This window comes from Eulemur rufifrons, chromosome 7, assembly GCF_041146395.1.
Source record: "Eulemur rufifrons isolate Redbay chromosome 7, OSU_ERuf_1, whole genome shotgun sequence".
NCBI lineage: Eukaryota > Metazoa > Chordata > Mammalia > Primates > Lemuridae > Eulemur > Eulemur rufifrons.
This window is the reverse complement of record NC_090989.1, coordinates 125,152,808-125,173,936: the sequence shown is the minus strand read 5'-3', so window position 1 is coordinate 125,173,936 and position 21,129 is coordinate 125,152,808. Positions and strand designations below refer to the sequence as shown.

Sequence of the window (21,129 nt, the reverse complement as noted above, 5' to 3'; positions counted from 1 at the left end):
AAGAATTCTGCCGGGAGAATCCTAATTCGAGGTGTTTAGACCTGGCATGTCCAGATTCAGGCTTTGTCCGCGGCTGCTTCCAAATTCTGCCTCCTAGGCCTGGGCTCAGCTGCGAGGTGAGTACGCCCGGCCCTACCCCTAGAGGTGAATTCAGAAACTGATGACGGTGAGCCCTGAGCGTGGCTGACTAGGTTAACGCGGGTCTGATAGCCAACATGGGCGGCCCTCCGCGGGCCCTAGGGGCCCGTGCGGCCCAGTTTATCCCGACTGTCCTGAGAGAGGTGGATCCTAGGGACCTTAGCCTCGAGCCTACTGGCTCTTTTCTTCCACTTCGCGCGGTGATGGCGGTGCTAGGACTTAAGTCCCTGGGAAAGCGACACCTCTTCTGGTTCGTGCGAAAGCTTCTTGTGAGTGCGATCAGAAACAGGCCGCTCAGGTTCAGTGTCGTATCCCCCGAAAAAACGGAGCTACTGCCCTTGGGAAACGATGACCCCACTTCTGTCTGGCAATTGACTACCGCTTCCAGTTCAGGCCGCTGTTGCGGTTTTTAAGTCACCCCTTTAAGGGACCCTGAAAATTGATGAGTATTTTCTCCTCAGGGTTTCTCAGTCAATTCGTGGAAGGGTCCTTTTTATTTTTCCTAAACTAAACCAATTTATTGTAATAGTTGGCTCATTTTGGTTTGAATGCATGGTTTGATGCTTGAGATAATCCTGAGCACTGAATGTAACCTCTCTGAAGGCAGGGACTGTGACTTGGTTGTCTTTGTGACCTCTCCTCGCATAACAGGCAGGATTTTTCTTAGGGTCAGCATCTGGTAAATATTTGGTGAATTGAACCCAGCGTCTTAACTGATCTACAACTGCTAACTCAGTGTGCTGAACTTTTCTAGAACCACTAAACAGAATCTCATTCTTTTTCTTGCTAAGCACCCTGTGCTATATCTGGAGCGTGAAATCCACCTGAGGAAACGTATCAGAGAAAACCCTGTGTCTGCAGTATCAGCATGGATACCTCAGATTATTTAGGGATGGAGAATCTTTAGCAGTGTTAAATGTATTGCGGTCAATTTATGAGATGGCTTCTTTGCAAAGGAAAGGGCTGCAGACAAGGATTCTCAGCTCTCAAGAAGAGGAGAAACTGAAAAGAGACCAAGCTTTGGTGTCTGATTTTAAACAGCAAAAGCTGGAAAAAGAGGCTCAGAAGAACTGGGACCTTTTTTACAAAAGAAACAGCACTAATTTCTTCAAAGATAGACACTGGACCACCAGAGAGTTTGAGGAGCTAAGATCATGTAGGGAGGTAAGCTAATATTCTACTTTATCTGAATTGTTCTTCATTTAAAATGTGTAGAGGAGGGGTGCTTTAGTGCATTCCCATGGCATGTAAACTAGAGAATTTATGAAGCCTATCAAAATGCTTTGCACCTTGGAAGAGAAATGTACTGTTTGGTCTCAAGTAGCTTTTAGCAGTTTCTGGTTTAATACATAGGAGAGAGAATGTTAGTGCGACACTTTCTATCTCTTTAATGCTAATCTGAAAGTTGTAAATATTAAATATTAAATTCAAGAGCCAGGCTCAGTGGCTTGGGGCTATAGTTCCAGCTACTCTGGAGGCTGAGGCAGGAGGATCACTTGAGCCCAGGAGTTTGAGGCTGTAGCGTGCAATGATCGCACCTGTGAATAGCCACTGCATTACAGCCAGGGCAACATAATGAGACTCTGTATCTTAAGTAAAAATAAATAAATAAAATTAAATAAATAAATTCATACTGAATGACTTCAGTGACAGATTCAAAATAATAATCATTAATGTTAGTGAACTATTTACCATGGCCCTTTTTTAAGAACTTTACATGTGTTTTCTCATTTAAGCCTTCTAATATAATAACTCTGTGCAGTGTATTAGTATTAGTATCACCCCCATTTGCAGGTGAAATTGAGACAAGGGACTGTTTTAGTGATGTGCCCAAGGATAGAAATCAGGGGCAGGGAAGGAGTTGGGATTTGAGTGCAGGCAATTTAACTCCAGAGCCTATTCAGTTAGCCATTAGTTTTGTTTGATTCTTCATTATACAAATATAATGTACTGTAACTTTGGGTTCTCTTTCTCCAGTTTGAAGATCAAAAGTTGATAGTGCTTGAAGCTGGCTGTGGGGTTGGAAACTGTTTATTTCCACTTTTAGAAGAAGATGTGAATATCTTTGCCTATGCCTGTGATTTCTCTCCAAGAGCAGTTGAATATGTTAAGGTTGGTGCACCATCTATGTATTCTGCTGTGATTCTGTTTTCTTAGATTTGTTTGACTTGCATTCTACACCCATTTGCCCGAATCCAGTCTTCCCTGGAGCTAACCAGCTGTGATCACCATGAATATAGTTTTCCTGTTCACCTACTTATACAGTACATATAGAAACACAGGTTTAGTCAAGAAAAGTAGGAAAAAATACCATAACAACACCCATATACTTAACACCTTTTGCTTTATAGACTTCTTACTGAACTATTTTAAAGTAAATTACAAACATAAAGACATTTCACTCCTAAATATGTCTGCATACATCTCTAAAAAAGGGGGGCCTTTTTCTACATGACCATAATAAGCTTGTGATATCTAACAAAAATAACTGTAATCCCCTAATGTCATTAATTCCCATTCCAGATTCAGAGGTCCCCAAATAGTTCCAGGTGTCTTTCATTACTGTTTTAATCCAATCAAGGGCTACCTCTTAACTCTTCCATTACGTCCTTTAAATCTCCTTAACCTAAAATACTCCTGCTCTACTCGTACCTTTTCCCTCATTTACAGTGAGTTCTTAGAGAGATCAAGGCAATTTTCTATAATAAAGTCCCACGTTCCAGATTGATCAGATCGTTTCTTTATGTTATTGTTTAGCTTTTTCCTCTATCTTCTGTATTTCTTGTAAATTAGAAGTTAAATTTAAGTCAGACAAAATATTTTTGTCAAAAATACTTCAATAGGTGATGTTATATCTTGCATATTACATCCTGACAGGAGGCAATACTGTCCAGTGATCTCACTATAAATGATATTAATTTTGGCAGGGCGCGGTGACTCACGCCTGTAATCCTAGCACTCTGGGAGGCCGAGGCGGGCGGATTGTTTGAGCTCAGGAGTTCAAGACCAGCCTGAGCAAGAGCGAGACCCTGTCTCTACTAAAAATAGAAAGGAATTATATGGACAGCTAAAAATATATATAGAAAAAATTAGCCGGGCATGGTGGCGCATGCCTGTAGTTCCAGCTACTCGGGAGGCTGAGGCAGGAGGATCGCTTGAGCCCAGGAGTTTGAGGTTGCTGTGAGCTAGGCTGACACCACGGCACTCACTCTAGCCTGGGCAACAGAGTGAGACTCTGTCTCAAAAAAAAAAAAAAAGTGATATTCATTTTGACCACAGGGTTAAAGTAGTAACTGCCTAAGTCGCCTGTTGTAAAAACTGTTTCCCTTTTGCCATTAACGAATATGTGGGGGACACTTTGGCAACATGCAAATATATAATTCCCCATCAACCTTTCACAATTTTAGCATTCATTAGAACTTTTTTTAATTGTAGTGGTATCACATTTACTATAACTTGCTTTCTTAACATTAGTGTATTTTATGTTAGCACATGTAGATTTTATTTACATGTTCCATAGAACATATATAGCACTCCATAGAATGAATATACCATACTTTAACAATTACCTTGTTGATACTCATTTGAATCACTTCTAATTCTTTGCTCTTACAAATAGGGTTAACGTGACCAGCATCGTACACGTACTTCCCAAAACAGTGTGTGCCCATTTCTCTGTGATGAGTAATGGAAGAAGTAGAATTCCTTGGAAGAAGAGTATGCACATTTAAATTTTAGTAGATAATGCCAAGTTTCCTTCCAAAAAGATCATATCAATTTATAATTTCACCAATAATATAAAGGTACCTTTTTCTCTATTTCCTCAATATTTGGTAACAGTCTTTTTTATATTAATATTTACCAATCTTATGGGCAAAAAATAATGTCTCCACGTTTTAATTTGTTTTTTTCCAAATTACCAGAGAGGTTAAACTAACTTATAGTAAGTAAATAGTGTTAGTTACCTGTAAGTTCCTTTATTCCACATGTTTATTGAGAGCTTAGTGTGTGTCAGTCACTCTTCTAAGCACTAGGGGTAAGCAGTGAACAGACAAAAATCCTTGCCCATGTGAAGCTTATATTATAGTATGAATTGTCCCTTTATAACCTTTGTCCACTTTTCTATAGGATTGTCATTTCCTTTTTTATTTTCAGGATATATGCTGAATATTCTGGTATATACATTGCAAACATTTCTTCCAGTTTATTCAGCATTGTTTTATGGTACCTCTTCTCTTTCACGGGATTTAAATTGTCATGTCAAATATATTAATCTTTTCCCTTTGATGTGCTTAAGTTTTATGTCTTGTTTAGGAGTTCTTTACTCCTAGGATTTAGACACAACCACGTATATATTGCTTTCATAATTTTCATTATGTCTTTTAGTTAATCTGGAAAAATTTTGCTCATTATTTCTCTTCCTTTCTTTAGTTCTCATTCTTTCTTCTCCTTCTGGGATTCCAGTTACATGTATATTATACCATTTGCAATTGCCCTACAACTCTTAAATGCTATTGTTTAGGGTTTTTCCTCTTTGCATTTTCAGTTTGTATAATTCTGTTGTCCTATCATCAAGTTTACTGATTTTTTTTTTTTTTTGAGATAGAGTCTCGCTCTGTTGCCCAGGCTAGAGTGCCGTGGCATCAGCCTAGCTCACAGCAACCTCCAACTCCTGGGCTCAAGCGATCCTCCTGCCTCAGCCTCCTGAGTAGCTGGGACTACAGGCACTTACCACCACGCCTGGCTAGTGTTTTTTGTTTGTTTGTTTGTTTCTATTTTTAGTTGCCTGGCTAGTTTTTTCTATTTTTAGTGGGGACTGGGTCTCACTCTTGCTCAGGCTGGTCTCAAACTCCTGACCTCAAGCAATCCGCCGACATCAGCCTCCCCAGGTGTGAGCCACCATGCCCGTCCAAGTTTACTGATTCTTTTCTAGGCAGTTCATGTTCCTATTGATGAACCCATTGAACACATTCCTCATTTATATTATGATGTTTTTGATTTTTAGCATCTCCGTTTGAGTCTTTCTATAGTTCCATCCCTGAAGTTACCTATCTGATCTTGCATGTTATCTATGTTTTACATTAGAGCCTTTAATATTTTCATCATAGTTATTTTAAATGCCCAAACTTTTAGTTCCAACATCTGTGTCATATTTGAGTCTGACTCTGTTGATTATTGCTTTGCGTTTTCAGATTTATTTTTTTTTGCCTTTTGGTATGCCTTGTATTTTTTGGTTGAAACAGGGCAGTAGATACTGAGGTAATAGAGATTTGTAATAATCTAGTCAGGAGTTGGACTGTGTTTGAAGTCTATTGTTGCTACAGTTATCTGTGAGGTTTGTCATTGCTATGGGTACCAGAGACTTCAAACTCCTCTTGTGACTTTGTTTTGGTCTCTCCTCTTGGCTTTGGGTCTTCTTCTCTTTGTGGTGTGTCCCAAAAAGGGTCAGTCTGTTGCAGCTCTCCCAGCTGCATTACTGTTATTATTGGAGACTGGTTGGTGGGGTGTCAGGGACGGGATTGTTCTCTAATGCTCTGCTCTCCATTTTTGAACTGTACAGTGAGCCTGTGTCTCAAGGGTGTGGCCTTCACAAGTGTTTCTGTCTCTCCAAGAATAAAGCTTGTCTCCTGCATTTCTCCCCCAGCTACAGGAGTTTTTCACAGTGTCCTCTCCTGTGATCTTGAGGCTGTTCTCCCCTGTAGATTAGGACTGAGTCTGGGTAGAACAGTTCCTTTCTCCTCCTGGCTGCAGTGGTGTTCCACCAGTGCCCTTAGGCTACAGGCCTCAGATAACCTCTCCCCTGCAGATTAAGCCTTTTCTTCCTTAAAGGAGAAGAGAAAGGCCTGCACTGGAAAGAGCACCATCCTCTGTGTGAGGGCCTGGTGATATTCCTGGTGGAAATACCTGCAAAGGTGTGGGAACATCCCTGTGACGTCTAATGCCCACACTTGGTCTCCAGCAATTTGTCAACTTTCTAGTTTTATCTTTCCACTGTGGAGGCTTTGGCCTCAGGTAAGCAAGTGCTTGGGTCCTGTGTTTTCCTGAGGGCACCTGTCTTTCTCCAAATTTTAGAATGGTGGTGTGCTGTTCTGTGACCGTTAGTTTGTTTGTTTTGAGACAAGGTCTTGCTCTGTCGCCCAGGATGGAGTACAATGGTGCAATCATAACTCACCTCAACCTTGAGCTCCTGGGCCCAAGCAGTCCTCCCACCTCAGCCACCTGAGTAACTGGGACTACAGGCAGGCACCACTACACCTGGCTGTTTTTTTTATTTTTAGTAGAGAAGGGATCTCACTTGTTGCCCAGGCTTGACCTCTGTTCTTCTAGGTTCACAGAAAAGTTATTACTTTGTTGTCTTTCCAGTTTGTTTCTTGTTAAGGATGGGAACTATGTCTTTCCACTTTTATATACATCTCCTGGCTGAAACTGGTGGTCCTTTAATGCATATGGGTTGCCAGCTGTCTGAACACAATAAGTTGAATGAGAAATTAATTTTTCCTCACTGATAATTGTCACTTTTATCTACCTTTAAATATAATTGTCACCTTTCTCTTTCTTATAGAAAATACTAAATTCCTTTGTGTGTATGTAGTATACGTAGGTCAGTGTTGGGGACTCTATTCTGTTTCAGTGATCTATATGTCCCCATTCTCAAGTCACATTGTTTTATTACTACATTTTATAATATGTTTTGATGTCCAGTAGTGTACTTCCTCCTTCATTGTTCATTGTTCTTCCTTTTAAAAATTGAATTGGCTATTCCTGAAGATTTTTACTTCCTGATGAATTAGATTCACCTTGTCAAGTTTCTAGAAAACCGTTGGGATTCAGTTGAGATTACATTGGATTTATAAGTGAAATTATGGGTAGAATTGACATTTTTTCAATGTTAATTTTCCCACCCAGTAACTATATTTATTCAGGTCCTCATTTACACGAAAGATGTTTAATAATTTTCTTCCTAATGGACTTACACATATGTTGAAGTCTACCAACTAAAATGTTCCAGGAGCACACTTATAGTCAAACAAAGGTTAAGTTTGTTTAGCTTGCTGCATCAAGGGAAAATATACCCCAGAAGAACTGTGGGAGCATCTCAATAAGGACAGTTTGCAGGGGTTCTCACAGGGTGTTGTCTTGTTGTGGATGATTTAAAGGAGGATTAAGGAAGCAGAGGGCAGTTTTGGACTATCATCCCTCTGGAAGTATATGCTTCTAAAATGTTCAGTTTTGGATATGTAATAGGCTGTATTCTATCATTTGTTAAAAATGATTTGTTGAAATGAAATCTTGCCCATTGTAGTGATATTGAATATTACATGCTTTATATGCAAGTGACTTATTCAGTTTTATCCAGTAACAAAGTGCTCGCTCGTTTCTATGCAGCAGTACACAAATGGAAATATTAAACAGGATGCTGTATTTTTCTGTATGTATCAGCATAGTGTTGTGTTAAACTTCATTTGTGTTTTTTTCCCTCTCTAGCAAAATCCTTTGTATAACACAGAAAGATGCAAGGTATTCCAGTGTGATCTGACTAAAGATGACCTCCTGGATCATGTTCCACCAGAGTCTGTGGATGTTGCCTTGTTGATATTTGTGCTTTCAGCTGTTCACCCTGATAAAATGCACCTTGTCCTACAAAATGTTTACAAGGTCAGTGATTTGGGGCCTGCACTTGAGGGATGGAGAATCCTAATTTCTTGCTTACCTTTCCTCTGAGGCTCATGGACTGTTGTCTAGATACACATAGTCTCTCCATTCTTACTAGGTAAGCTTTGTAGTCAGTATGTGGAAAGGAGTTCTCTGGCATAACATCCACCCTAAATTCTGATTTGTGACAATGCTATCGCTGCTCTTCAGAGGTTGGCCAGCCTTGGAGCAAGGTTGATTTTGCATTTACCTGGGATCCGAGGAGCCCTGCTATAAGATGGGAGGAGTATGGTTCAGTGGTCAAGAGCACACAGGCTGGGTCCTGTGTCTCCCTGAGGGCACCTGTCTCTCTCCATATTTTAGGATGGCGGGTTGTTCTGTGACTGGTTTTTTTTTGTTGTTGTTGTTGTTTTGTTTTGTTTTTTTGAGACAGAGTCTTGCTCTGTTGTCCAGGATGGAGTACAGTGGAGCAGTCATAGCTCACCACAACCTTAAACTCCTGGATCCAAGCAGTCCTCCCACCTCAGACTCCTGAGTAGCTGGGAGTCAGAGTGCCTAGTTTTAAAGCCTGACTTCACCACTTAGGCAAGTTCCTTTACCTCTCTGAGCTTCAGTTTCTTTACCAGTAAAATGTTGAGGTAATAATTCTCAGATCGTAGGATTTTGAATAGATTAAATGAGATATGTATAAAGTGCTTAGCACAATGCCTAGAGCATGGTAAGTGCCCTTTAAAAGCCAGCCATTATTGTTGTTACTACCATCATGATTGTGAATAGACTGGGGAGACCCAAACTGCCCTGGCCACTAGGAGGCTGCTCTAGCACTCAGGAAGTAAAAGCTTCACTCATAAGTCATGTGATTCAAGATAAGCCACCTCACCTTCCATCTCTGAGCCTCAGCTTCCTTGTCTGTAAAATGGAAGTGTCTCACACACAAGGTTGTTATGAGATGCAGGTAAGATCATGTGTAAGTGCTGCAGTGGAAGCTTTCTGACCTATGTAAACAGTTGGTAGCAGTGTTGGTTAATTTAAAAAATCAACTAAATCAAGATATCACTCAAAATGGTACTTACCTTAAACATTTTGTAGGCCGGGCGCGGTGGCTCATGCCTGTAATCCTAGCACTCTGGGAGGCCGAGGCGGGTGGATCGCTCAAGGTCAGGAGTTCGAGACCAGCCTGAGCAAGAGCGAGACCCCGTCTCTACTAAAAATAGAAAGAAATTATCTGGCCAACTAAAATATATATAGAAAAAAAATGAGCCGGGCATGGTGGCGCATGCCTGTAGTCCCAGCTACCTGGGAGGCTGAGGTGGTAGGATGGCTTAAGCCCAGGAGTTTGAGGTTGCTGTGAGCTAGACTGACACCACGGCACTCACTCTAGCCCGGGCAACAGAGCAAGACTCTGTCTCAAAAAAAAAAAAAAAGAAAAAAACAAAACAAAACATTTTGTTATAACTTAAAATCTATAAGTATTAATTTATTCATCATTCTTTTGATGTGGGGCCAAGGTCTTTTCTTTAAGTATGAGGCCGTTGATCATCTTTCTTACATAAGCCACCATGTAATAGAGTTTTAGTTTCTTTAAAAGCGGAGCCAAGGCTGGGCGCCATGGCTCATGCCTGTAATCCTAGCATTCTGGGAGACTGAGGCAGGAGGATTACTTGAGATCAGGAGTTCAAGACCAGCCTTAGCTAAAATGCTTCCTATTTACATTCGTTGTTACATACTCTCTTAACACATTGACTGCCACACTAGGAAAAAAATGTTTCCTTGGGTCACGGTGTTTTATTATGAAGATAGAATAAAAACTTCAAAAACAAAACAATGCTTTCTAATTTAATGAAAAATTTGTTATTTTTTATTGTTTTCTGTGTGTGAGGTATATGCAACTTGAAAAACGTGGTTCCCAAGGTTCCAGAGACGTGTGAGTTTCATATGCTTCAAGAGGCCCTAGGCTCAAAACTAGCTTGAGTTAAATACAACTCACATGGTAATATGTTAATTAAAATATAATTATAAAGCCAAGTGCAACTGGCATAAGCAAGTTTGGGAACAAAGACAAGTGGCTGATGGTGAGCATGCAGCTCTCCTGGGGCACTAAAGTGCAAGAGTGCATGCTCTAGAAAGCCTCCAAGCCTCAACTACTTGGGGAGTCATGGGCTTCATGGAGGGAAGTAACCCTGGAACTGACAGCAGTAACAATAAGGGATAGAGGGTAATGTAATGTGATGACAGGAGATTCAGAGCTAGGGGTTTGGAGAGGAGAAAGGAAAATGCACAGAAAGCAATGAGGAGGGAGGAGGACACCAGCCCCATTACCAGGTCCCGTGGCACAAGGATGATGGAAGAAAACACAGCCATGACTTGAGAGGTTGCCAGGAAAACAGTGTCCTCAGGGGACAGTCAGGTTCTGTGAGCACGAGAATGTGAAGGGAACATCCAGAAGAGGTGGTGGATACCAGTGATTTCACTAATGAAGAGTTTCAGGTATTAGGGAGGAGTGGAAGAGAGGGATACAAGAAAGAATATCCAGAGCTTTATGAGGACAAGATTGCCCACCATCAGAACTTCTGTTCAGCATTCTACCAGGGGTGCTAGTCAGTTCAAAATATACAAGAAAAAGAAAATATTTAAGGATAAGAAAGAAAGAAAACAAAACTTGTATTTGCATAAAATATAACCAGAAAATATAAAAGAGTTGTAAAAGCTTAAGATGAATGTACTTAATTTCACAGAACTATACACTTAAAAATGGTTAAAATGGGCCAGGCGTGGTGGTTCACGCCTGTAATCCTAGCACTCTGGAAAGCCGAGGCGGGAGGATCTCCCAAGGTCAGGAGTTCAAGACCAGCCTGAGCAAGAGTGAGACCCTGTCTCTACTAAAAATAGAAAGAAATTAGCTGGACAACTAAAAATATATAGAAAAAATTAGCCAGGCATGGTGGCACATGCCTGTAGTCCCAGCTACATGGGAGGCTGAGGCAGAAGGATTGTTTGAGCCCAGGAGTTTGAGGTTGCTATAAGCTAGCCTGATGCCACGGCACTCTAGCCCAGGCAACAGAGCAAGATTCTGTCTCAAAAAAAAAAAAAAAATGATTAAAATGGTAAATTATATATGTATTTTAACACACAAGAAAAGAGTAACATGGCCAGGCATGGTGGCCATGTAATCCCTTTAACACCTGTAATCCCAGCACTTTGGGTGGCTGAGGTAGGAGGATGGCTTAAGGCCAGGAATTCAAGACAGCCTAAGCAACATAGTGAGACCCCATCTCTACAAAAAAATAGAAAAATTAGCCAGGTGTGGTAGTGCACAACTGTAGTCCCAGTATGAGGTTACCGTAAGCTATAATTTTCCACTGCACTCTAGCCTGGGCAACTGAGTGGGACCCTGTTTCAAAAAAAAAAAAAATGATTTAATGATACCCTCTTTGAAGTTCCTAGTTCCTTCTCATTTGGTGATATTACATAGTTTGAAAGAATTTTCGCACAAAAAACAAGTGTCACAATGTATACCAATTTTCATTCTGAAAAGCATATGGCTATTTGCTTTGTAAAATAGGGGCAGTTGTGCATACACCCTGTGGATCTTGCCTTCTAATTTTTGAGACACCGTTGTCTGACACTGTCTCTGAAAAGCTTTCTTTTGGGACTCACCACTTGGTCCTAGCAATCTCCTTCCCTACACTATTGCACTCTGGCCTGAGGATCCACTCTTCATATCAAGAATTCCGGCACAGTTGGTTACCCCTCTCCCTCCCCTCTGAGCCTCTCTATCTGTTCTGTCTGTCTGTCTGTTTGGTTTTTTTTTTTTTTTTGGGCGGGGGGGGGGGGGGGGGACGCATTGGTTGGTGGTTTGGTTTTTTAGGAGATGAGATCTCACTCTATCACCCAGGCTGGAGTGCAGTGGCTCAATCATAGCCCACTGCAGCCTCAAACTCCTAGGCTCAAGCAATCCTCCTGAGTAGCTGGGATTATAGGCACAAGCCACCATGCCCAACTGAGCCTCTCTTTTCTTATTTCTAGTGTGAATGGAGTGATACCATGTACCTCACCCCCGCCAGGACTAACAAAAATCTCTGATACTCCAGTATGAGACCTTTAGAACTAAGTGTGAGTCCTGGTCTTGACTCCCCCCACTTAATAGTTAATGTGTAATGGGCAGGTCAGTGTCAGTTTCCCCATTTCATGTGAGGATAATAATCACACTCCTTCCTCCCAGAATTGGGTGAAAATACAGTGAGAAAATGGTAAGCTGTCAAGTGCTAGGCATTTACCAGTTATTAGCACATTGATTGAGCTATATACTTTATTGTAGTACAGTGAAACCAGAGCTGACACTCAGAATAAGGAATAGCAGCCCAAATCAGTAAAAAGGCAAAATGAGGCTGGGCGCGGTGGCTCACGCCTGTAATCCTAGCACTCTGGGAGGCCGAGGTGGGCGGATCGTTTGAGCTCAGGAGTTCGAGACCAGCCTGAGCAAGAGCGAGACCCCATCTCTACTAAAAATAGAAAGAAATTATATGGACAGCTAAAAATATATATAGAAAAAATTAGCCGGGCATGGTGGTGCATGCCTGTAGTCCCAGCTACTCGGGAGGCTGAGACAGGAGGATCGCTTGAGCTCAGGAGTTTGAGGTTGCTGTGAGCTAGGCTGACGCCACGGCACTCACTCTAGCCTGGGCAACAGAGTGAGACTCTGTCTCAAAAAAAAAAAAAAAAAAAGACAAAATGACATCCTGTTTTTTTAAAGAGACAGTTGAATACAGTTTGAATACTAGGAAATGGCTAATAAAATATGGGAGAAAGTGCTTTAATGAGGATAAGACTGTTTCGTTTCTTGTCTTTAACATTTTAATTGTATGACATTGCACATTCCAGAGTGCACTTGGAGGTGCTCAAGAAGTGTCTCCAATATTAAGGGGCCTTGTCAAGTCTCCCTATCCCTTTGAGTAGCGGGCCCTTTTTCCTTCATATTATGGGTATTTCAGTCTGACCCCTTTCATAATTATCACAAATCTAAGTTATTTTAATTCCTAACTTGATTAGATTTTATTTTATTTGACTGGGTTCTCCAGAGTTACATGCAACCTGCTTTTGTTTCATAGGTATTAAAACCAGGCAAAAGCGTCTTGTTTCGTGACTATGGGCTATATGATCATGCCATGCTTAGGTTTAAAGCCGGCAGCAAACTTGGAGAAAACTTTTATGTTAGACAAGATGGGACCAGATCATATTTTTTTACTGATGGTAAGATGAATGGAATCTAGCTTTAAGATGTTTTATTCTTTATTTCTGTTTATTTGATTGCATTATCACTACAATGCTGGTGGGGAGAGCTTGTGGCTGCACTTAGCACAGATGCACAGGGCCCTTGAGCAAGCTGATACACACCACTTATGCAGCACCTGGGAAGGCACAGACATGGCCCCTGCCCATGGAGAGTTCACAAGCCTTCTCTGGTGACAGTGCCTGCCCCATAGTTCACCTAGGTTAACCAACAGGCTCTGACATGGCACGTGGATGCCTTGCCAGGAACTGTGCTCAAAAAAAGAGGGAGGGCAAGTCAAAAACTTCTCTTTGTCCAGTTAAAAATAAAGCAAATAGGACAGTATAATGCCTTGAGATTACTTTCCCATAGCACAAAAACAAGAAACTTTTTTCTATAGAATTGATTGGATCTGTTTTTAAATATACAAATTTGCTATAAAGTGGTATTTTAAATAGTCATTTTTGGTAAGAAAATAAACATTTTCTTCCAGTGTCTTGAACATTAGTTTTAAGTCTACCTAATAATCTGGACCATGAGATACTTAACTTCTTAAGCTCTGTTTTTACAATCGTTTTTATTTCTTAAAATGAAATATTCTTCTGGATAACTAAAATGAAACTAAAAATGATTACCATTAAAAAACTGCAAAATCGTTAAAATTTTATCAGGTGAAAACGGAAAAGATGTTTTAATGTTTCTGATTCATAAAATCTGACTAAACCAATTACAAATAATTGAGAAGATGCATTGATATCTGCAAAGTGCTTCATAGCACATTGTTTGGAGTGATGCTTTTAGTAAGAGTTTATTTTTTCTACACAGTCATTTATTCTACTTATTTCATTTAATGTGTAGTGGTGTATTATTTGAGTTAAATTTTCCTGGAAATGTATCACTATCAGGTGATTTTTTTCCACTCTCAGATCTTGTATGAATTTAGAATTCTGTTTCTTCTTACTCAGGCTTTTGTATTTGAGAACTTACGACAGGGCAGGATGAGCGCACCAGATTGTCCTTTACTACTTTCTGATTAAACTGTTTAACTGGAGGTTTCTATTTGGGTGTAAGGTGAGAAGTAGGAGTGCATTAGTTCCCAAAACAAAACCTTTTTTAAATTTTAGCACTGATAAAAGAATGAAATAATGTCTTTTGTTGCAACTTGGATGGAACTAGAGGCCATTATCCTAAGTGAATTAACCTGGAACAGAAAAACAAATACCACATGTTCTCACTTATAAGTGGGGGCTAAACTATGGCTACATAAGAACACACAGAGTGGTATAATGGATGTTGGAGATTCAAAAGGGGGGAGGTTGGAGGGAGGAAGCGATGAAAATTACCTATGAGGTATAACATACACTTCTCGGATGGTGGGTACACCAAAGGCCCAGACTTCACCACTATACAATATATACACACATGTATACACTTGTACCTCCCAAATCTATTAAAGGAGTGAGAGAGAAAGAGAAAGAAAGAAAGAAACTTTTTAGCATTGAAGTTTTCATTAAAAAAAAAAAAATCTCAGCCCTCTACCTTACTACTGCAAAGCAAGGTGATGTTGTTACGACTTTGAGCATTGTTGACCTGATTGTCTTACAGAATTCCTGGCTCAGCTCTTTACGGACACAGGTTATGAGGAAGTGGTGAATGAATATGTGTTTCGAGAGACGGTGAATAAAAAAGAAAGCCTATGTGTGTCGAGAGTTTTCCTTCAGAGCAAATTTCAAAAGCCTCCAAAGAACCCAAGTCCTGTGACCCTGGACCTGGGACATAAGTCCTGACCTTTCATGAGGTTGGCGTTTGTGCCTCCCCTTGAAGAAGAAAGTTTAAAATCACTCTTTTTACTTTATATTTTTGTATTTTGATTTTTTAAATGAGCATATGCAGTAGTCCCCCATATCCACGGCTTCAGTTACCTGTGGTCAACTGTGGTAGTTATTTTTATTAATATATTTTGAGAGAGAGAGAGAGCACATTCACAGAACTTTTATTACAGTATATTATAATTGTTCTATTTTATTTTTAGTTGTTACCTAATTTATGTATTAAACTTTACCATAGCTATATATGCATAGGGAAAGCATGGTATATATAGAATTCGGTGCTATCCAGCGGTTTCTGGCATCCACTGGAGGTCTTGGGATGTATCCCCCGTGGATAAGGGGGACTACTATATGATTTTTGTATTAAAAAGTAGCAAGTGTGTGTCTTATAGAAATGCAAATAAAAGTTCAAAGCCTGAAAAGTAAAAGTTTTGTAGTATAACAGAATTTAGCCGTGTTGTCTGCCTATAAAATTCCACGAAGGAAAGCATAAGGACCTGTAGCACTGTAAGTGTGCCTCCAGGCAGCATGTTAGACAATCCTGTAGAAAAATGAGGCCAAATTTGCTAAAATAAGATATTCCTGTGTATTTTTAGCCTGAAGGATTGTTCCCTTTTCTTCTCTTTCTCCAATGTCTCACGTTTGCCCATTTTCCTCCCCTTTAGTTCATTTATGTACCTATTCAAGACCAGTGTTCTACACTTATTTTTTTTTTAACTTATTTTTTTTTTTTTTTTTTTGAGACAGAGTCTCGCTCTGTTGCCTGGGCTAGAGTGCCATGGCATCAGCCTAGCTCACAGCAACCTCAAACTCCTGGGCTCGAGCAATCCTCCTGCCTCAGCCTCCTGAGTATCTGGGACTACAGGCTTGCACCACCATGCCTGGCTAATTTTTTCTATATATTTTTAGTTGTCCAGCTAATTTCTTTCTATTTTTAGTAGAGACGGGGTCTCGCTCTTGCTCAGGCTGGTCTCGAACTCCTGAGCTCAAACAATCCTCCCACCTTGGCCTCCCAGAGTGCTAGGATTACAGGTGTGAGCCACCACGCCCGACCGAGACCAGTGTTCTACAGATACCACTTTTGCTATTATGTCTTCTGCTCAGGAACTCACTGTTGCCCTCTGCCTGATTCTTGACCTCCTATAATTGGGGCAGTTCCTGGCCACACTGTTTGCCCTGGGAGAGAGGGGAAGGCCACCACCTGTTCTTCCTGCCCACCCGCCCATCCCATCTGTGCGATGCAATTTCTCTGGGAAGACGGCAACATCTAGTTTAGAGTTAGAATTTCAGAGTTGAGAGGGGCATTAGAATGGACTGTCCCAACTCCCTGTTGGGAAATAAGGAAGCAGTGGCTAATGGTAAATGATGAGTCCAGAAATCACACAGCTAGTGTTGTGGTGGAGTGTGGGGAAATCCCTCAGTTGGTCTGCTGACCTGTTTCCCAAGCATTGCCATACAATGACTTTCATTTTATGAAATAAAATCTAACTTCTTTTGATCTGCTAACAAAAGAATCCTGTCAGCCTTTATGTTTCTCTTTCTGCAGAAAGCTGTTCATGAGAATACTGTCTCGAGTATATGACTGGACTGCACGTGCAGCAAGCCTGGGCCCCTCAACCCCAGCCACACCTGGAGAGGAGGGGTCCCAGTGGGACAGGGCTGGATAATAGTCATAGCAGTTCTGTACAGTCAGAATAAATCCTTGGGGCTCCTGGAGAGAAGAGGGACAGGCAGCAGGACTCAGCGTGCTTGCTGGATGTCCTGACTCTGCCATCTGTCCTCAGCTTCTTGGGTGGGGCTGATGGGGGTAGCTAGAGGAACCCCTACCTCTTGCTGGTCTGTTGCTTTGTATATTCTCTCTCCTTCCTTTGGAGGCTGGAAGATGCTATTCCCGCTAAGAGCAAAACTGGTCAGGAGTAGTACAGAATTTGTCCTTTGCAGTGGTTTTCCTGAAATTAACTTGGAAAGAAATGTGCCTATAGGACGGCTCCTGGGCCTTCTCACAGAGAGGGTCAAGCCTTGCCTGGGCCCAGCGTCAGGCTCCTCACTTCAGTCCAGGGCTCTCTCCACTAAGCCCCTGCACCAGGTGAGTCCCACAGCCAGCTCCAGCCCCTGATGCTACCCAGCACCCCCTCCACAAAAGTCTTTTCACCTGTATCTCCACCAGGTCTGACCAGTGTCACTTGGGTTCTAGTCATTAAGCTGGATAAAGATAAGCTATTTAAAGTAGAAAAGTGGGGAGCAGTGTAATATAATAAAATAGGCATGGGCTTTTGTTATCAGAAGTCATTTGGAATTTTGGCCTAATTCCTTACTTAACCTGTTTGAACCTCAGATTCCTCATTTGTAAGAAAATTGGGCTAAAGGAAAAAAGTTGAGGCCAGGAATAAGGTTAGCACAGAAACTGCATTATCGGTGGTCTGATACATTTAAAAGATAAATTACAAATTTGGCTTCGTAGTGGTTAGTGTAAAGAGGGAAACAAGATCAAATCCAGCCTCCATAAGATAAACCTGAGGCAGCTACTCAAGGAATCTTTTCCTTCAGTTCTCATAAAGAACACTAATATAGCAAACCACACTTTTAGCAACTTCAGCGATAATAAATACGAGTATCAAAACATTGTTTCTAATATTGCTTAGTGTAGGTACAACGCCAGATGACTAGTCAGTTATCTGTATGTGGGGAGGACTGAAAGGAGATGGTCCAGGTAGGTTTTAGAATCCCTGAAAGACTGATTGATGGACTCTTGGTCCCTCTGGTGATCCTCCATCAGTAGTGTTCTCAGTTGAAGGTTTGATGTGACTCCAGGAACCAGAGAGTCTAGGTTTTCCTCCCTGAGAAGTGCAGGTATTGGGCAGACAATCTGGCCAAGAGAAAGCAGAACAGGCTGATGAAGACTTCTTCTGCTGAGGGGACACCTATGAATGGAGCCAACAGTTTCCTCCAAACAACTTGGAGTTGCCTCTACCACCAGGAGCAATTATGGCCCCAAATTCCTACCCCATAAAGCCAGGCTGCAAAAGTTTTCACTTAGAATATTTAAAGTTGGTTTATTAGCATGCTGATCTCTGATGCTAAGCAATGTAACCTCTCAGATATTTTTAAGATACATTCAGATATAACTTTAAGATATGTTGATTGCAAAATAAACTTATTAAATAGTGAAGTAACCTAGTCCATCAGTGGGTTTTGGGAGGGTTTTTTTTGTTTTTGAGAAGGGGTCTCACTATGATGCCCAGGCTGGAGTGTGTTGGCTATTCACAGGTGCTATCATAGTATACTGTGGTTTTGAACCCCCAGGCTCAAGCAATCCTCCAGCCTCAGCCTCCCAAGTAACTAGGACTATGGGTGTGTGCCACTGCACCCAGTAGTGCTTTAGCTATGAGCCAGCAGATTAGTATAATAAGTAACTCAAAGGATTTTTTTTTTAAAAGGCCAAACATAATAAAAACATGGCTTCAGTCCCATTGCCTCAGTGTCCTGGTGTTCATTCTCCCTGGGCACACTTACCTTAGTGCATCCTAAATTAAGACAACAGAGGACCACAGTTTGGGTACCCAGGTACCAGAAAAGCAAGGCCATGGTTGGTTTAGTGGCAAAACTCTTCTCGTAACAGCATGTGTGGAATCATACTGTAAAGAGTCGACCGATACTGCCTTGTCTTTACAGGCGGAGCCTCCAGAAAGGTAGTGACTACTAGTTAACAGTACTACGGAAAACAGAATAAGTACTGTAGTTACATTAAAATGTATTATGTCATTCTACATCGTGCCATGTTCCTTTGGAACTTTTGATAATATTGTATAGCACTATGTATACATTCTATACAATGGTACTAATAAAATTATATTACAGGATTTGGAGTATGAGCATATGGATTCAAGTCCAGGCTTGCCCAATACGAATCACCAAATTCTCTGAACCTCAGTTTTCACATGTCTAAGACTGACATCCTAGAACCTCGTCCCTGGCAGGGCTGCTGCCATCATTAAGTGACATCATCCAAGTGGGTGCTGCTTTGTTGTTTTTTTGTTTGTTTGTTTTTTCTGTCCCCGCACCCCGTGCTTTGTTTACTATAAAGTGCCAGTCAAGTGCTAGTTATTTCTATTATTTTGTGTTCCCCCAGAAGGTAACCTCTCCCATGATTATTGTTACATCGAAATGGTGGAACAGCTCACAAGCCAACTTCTTTTCAAGAAGGCTCAGTCATTTTTAATCTTGAGGTCCTTGATAGGGCCCAAGATTTGGATGTGCCACCACAAGGTGGCGCTAGACGCTAAGTGTCCTTATTGGCCGACTCCCATCTTAATTACAGTTGTATAGTGTCCATTTTTATTGTCATTGAAGAGGGAGAAAAATATTTGTTACAAATGTGCTTTCTAGGTCAGCTTTAGCTGACAAGATCATTTCTGGCCTCACTGGAGATAAGAAAATAAGGGTGCTTTTACCTAACAGTCTACCTACTGAGGGCATTTGCTTTCAACTAAATTTGGGCAATGTCTGTGATGGGCTCTAAAAGTGTAAGGCCCCAGACACATTGGGGAGCATAAATACATGCTGGATGCCAATCAAGGACCCTAAAGTTTTTTTCCTGTGGGTAAATAAAATACCCCTTCGCACCTCCCTTGTCCCTAATTGGTTCTGTGGATTTGCTTTTACTGTTGCGTGGGATTGAGGCCAAAGCAAGAGAATGAGCTGCAGCATGGACTCTTGTCTGCCTCACACATTATTCATAGTTATCCTTGGTAATATTTGGTTCCCTATTTCATAGTTGTCAGCCAAGGAAAGGAAAATTGTGAAATAAATCAAGTAAACCAAGAGTGCTTTGCAGGACCATGTTTTCTGTTGGGGAGCAAATATTCCATATAAATTTAAGTTCTACTGAAACCAAACGTTCCATTAAAAATAAAATTATTAGATATTTCTTCACTTTGCCGTCCTTCTCAAACATGTGGCATTTCATTACATAATGTCTGGTGGGTACCACCTGCGCAGGGCACGGAATGCAGGGTTAGGGTGAGAGGATCGAGGACAGTGTGGGCACATGCTGGGAGGCAGGGAAACAGCTCCAGCCACATGTTCCCTAAGCCAGAAGAAGATAACTAGGAAACCAAAACACAAACAGAGCATCAGAGAAAGAAAAAGGAGGAAGGAAAGACATGGAAAACTTGAGTGTGACAACTGTGACCATCATTTGGAAAGAATATTTCCACATTTTCACAGCAAAGACGTCATATTCTCTGGTCTGGGGCATGGCAGTGCAGATGAGAACATGACACATAGCTCCCTGAGTATCTTGCCAAACAAGTCTATAAAAAAATATCAAGACTGGCAAAATGAGACAATTTCTGAAGGAAATACAACTGCTAACAAAATGGGCAAAATGGTCAATTCTAATTAGAAGTAATTGTAAGTTAAATTGAGACTATTTTTGCCTATCAAACTAAGAAAGTTTAAAAAATACTTAATGCTGGTGAGGGAGTAGAGAGATATTATGGGGGTTCAAAAAGTATGATTTCCTAAAATAACACTGTCTACTAGCACTTTCTGCGATGATGGAACTGTTCCCTATCTGCATTGTCCAGGATGGTAGCCATTAGCCACATGTGGCTACTGAGAACTGCAGCCAGTGGCTAATGCAACAGAGGAACTAATTTTTTAATTACATTTAAATTTATATGTTAATATAGCCAGAGATCTAGACACAAAGAGGCATCATATCAAACTCCTTAAATCTATATGCAATTTTTGATCCAGGATGTCTTACAATCCAGTTTAAGGAAATAATCAGAGGTGTTTTTACAAAGATGTTCATCATGGTGTTATTTAGAACAGTGAAAAGGTGGCAACAACTCAGATGTCTAAAAATAGGAGATTGGTTATATAAATTATAGTACAATAAGAATATTGTACAATCATCAAAACACTCAATGTCATGTACAAAAGCAAGAATATAAAACTGTACATAAATGTAGTTTCAATTATGCTTAATAATAAATATTATAAAAGGTTAAGAAGATGATATATGGGGAAGGAAACCTCACACACAAGAAGGAACCAATCAAAAATGGTTATAGTATTTATTTCAGGGTTGTTCAATTATAGCTGATAATTTTTCTTCTTTATGCTTTTCTGAAATTCCCAAGTTTTCTGTAATAAGAATTTATTACTTTTACATTCCAAAAAATAAAAAATGTATTCTGGCATCCTCAGAACTTCTTTCTGAAGCTCACAAGT

The 21,129-nt window shown here is 40.7% G+C and overlaps 1 protein-coding gene across 1 annotated transcript; it reads left to right on the top strand.

Annotated features, from left to right (window-relative positions):
* Nucleotides 1-26: 26 nt before the first annotated feature.
* Nucleotides 27-16,850, top strand: METTL6 (methyltransferase 6, tRNA N3-cytidine). Its single transcript, XM_069473264.1, has 7 exons — nt 27-116; nt 930-1,302; nt 2,116-2,250; nt 7,624-7,794; nt 12,900-13,041; nt 14,666-14,858; nt 16,436-16,850. Exons 2-6 carry the CDS (start codon nt 1,078-1,080, stop codon nt 14,845-14,847), a joined length of 855 nt encoding a protein of 284 aa, XP_069329365.1. The 5' UTR covers nt 27-116; nt 930-1,077; the 3' UTR covers nt 14,848-14,858; nt 16,436-16,850.
* The last annotated feature ends 4,279 nt before the right edge of the window (nt 16,851-21,129 follow it).